The sequence below is a fragment of the Tupaia chinensis genome, unplaced genomic scaffold, assembly GCF_000334495.1.
Source record: "Tupaia chinensis unplaced genomic scaffold, TupChi_1.0 Scaffold000248_1, whole genome shotgun sequence".
In the NCBI taxonomy this organism is placed as follows: Eukaryota; Metazoa; Chordata; class Mammalia; order Scandentia; family Tupaiidae; genus Tupaia; species Tupaia belangeri.
In genome coordinates, this window is record NW_006159726.1 from 4,521,479 (window position 1) to 4,522,947 (window position 1,469).

General features: G+C 51.7%; 1 protein-coding gene across 1 annotated transcript in view; it reads right to left on the reverse strand.

Annotated features, from left to right (window-relative positions):
- Positions 1-728: 728 nt before the first annotated feature.
- NYX (nyctalopin) overlaps positions 729-1,469 on the reverse strand; it is a 33,055-nt gene continuing 32,314 nt past the window's right edge. Inside the window, exon 4 of the mRNA XM_014587934.2 lies at positions 729-1,447. Within this exon, the coding sequence (XP_014443420.1) occupies positions 1,291-1,447 (157 nt within the window). The 3' untranslated portion in view covers positions 729-1,290. The remainder of the gene's footprint in view (positions 1,448-1,469) is intronic.

Below are 1,469 nucleotides of genomic sequence, written 5' to 3' on the forward strand. Positions count from 1 at the left end.
GAGAAAAGCTGGGCTGTTAGGGCTGCTGGGGTGGGATTCAGTAGCCGTGCCCTCAAACACGATGCACCCAGGGCCATGTGCAGGTGCTGGTTTCCTCTTCCCAACTACGGGCTGCTTCCTTCCCGCTTGGCCATTAGTCAGCCCCAAAGAGTGCAGCCCATAATCTCTCCACCTAATGGAATTATCCGAAGTGGAGACTCTCTGCCCCTTCACACAGTGTCTTTCAGACCCTCGTCCTACAAAATGCTAAGATTTTCTGGTATCCTCAGAGATTCACAATGCATTTTAGTTTATGAGAGACTGAAAAGTCCTGCAGTAGAAAAATTGGTTCGACTTTTTTTTTTTTTTTTTTTTTTTGTTTTGATTTCTCCCTGCCCTGTCCAAAAGTTCCTTTGTGGCTAAGGCCACCTCTGGGAGTAATTGGGGAAGAAATGAAATGAGTCTCTGTTTGTTTTGTTATTTTTTTAAGAGATTTTTGCAATAGGGCATGAGCACTCCCCAGAGAGACAGAGAGAGACAGAGAGAAAGCAAGAAATCACCCCCCAGCGGGATGGCCACATTGCAATTCTTTCTCTTCCATTCTCCTTTTGGGATCTTGGGCACGCACATGCATAAACACATACACACATCGGGTATGAGTTTGAAGCTGCCAAGTCTGGAACTCAAACTGCGGTAGACTACGTGGGAGTCCAGAGACTTAACCATCCCACCATCCACTGGTCCCTGGGTCTCTGTTTTAAACATTTCCTTAACATAGCTCAGACTCCAGGAGCCACCCCTCTCCCATCTCCCTTGTCTCCCATCCTATCTGCCTTCCTAAGCCCTAGTGTCCCCAAGGCCCCTGGGGAGGGGCAGGCAGATTGTGGTAGAAAATAAAGAGATTGAATTGAATGGGCTACCCTGCCAGGAGAATTGGCACAGTTCTTAGTATTTGGCCAATGAGCTGACTCCAATTCCAGCATTCCAGACGCTGTTGCGGAAGACAAGGGTGGGGAGGGGCTGAGCCCCTTGGAGCTTCCACTCCTGGCCTTCCTACCTAGGGCCCGTGTTCATTCCTGCCTCTATTTCCCAGTGGACGCCTATATGACAAGGGCAGAACTCCACAACCTCCCCCTCCCTCCCCTGACTAGGCATCTCTGGAGTCAAACTACTCTTTCCACCCTCCACTGGAATTTTCACCACCAGCCCCCTTCCCATCCCTCTTCTGTCACCACAAACACCCTGAAGCCCAGATAACAAAAGCTCCCCCCCTCTGGCCAAGGCAGTCTGAGCCACTCCCATGTGGCAGGGTCAGCCCATCCGCAGGCCGAACACCACGTGCTGGGCTACGCTGAGCAGAAGACAGGCAGCAAGGACAAACTTGGTCTTGCAGGGAGAGTCTCCCACCCCACGGGAGAGAAGGCTGTCGGACAGCGAGGTGTTAGCCAGCCCCTCGGTGCTGTTGGCCACCTACTACACTGGTGTCCTTG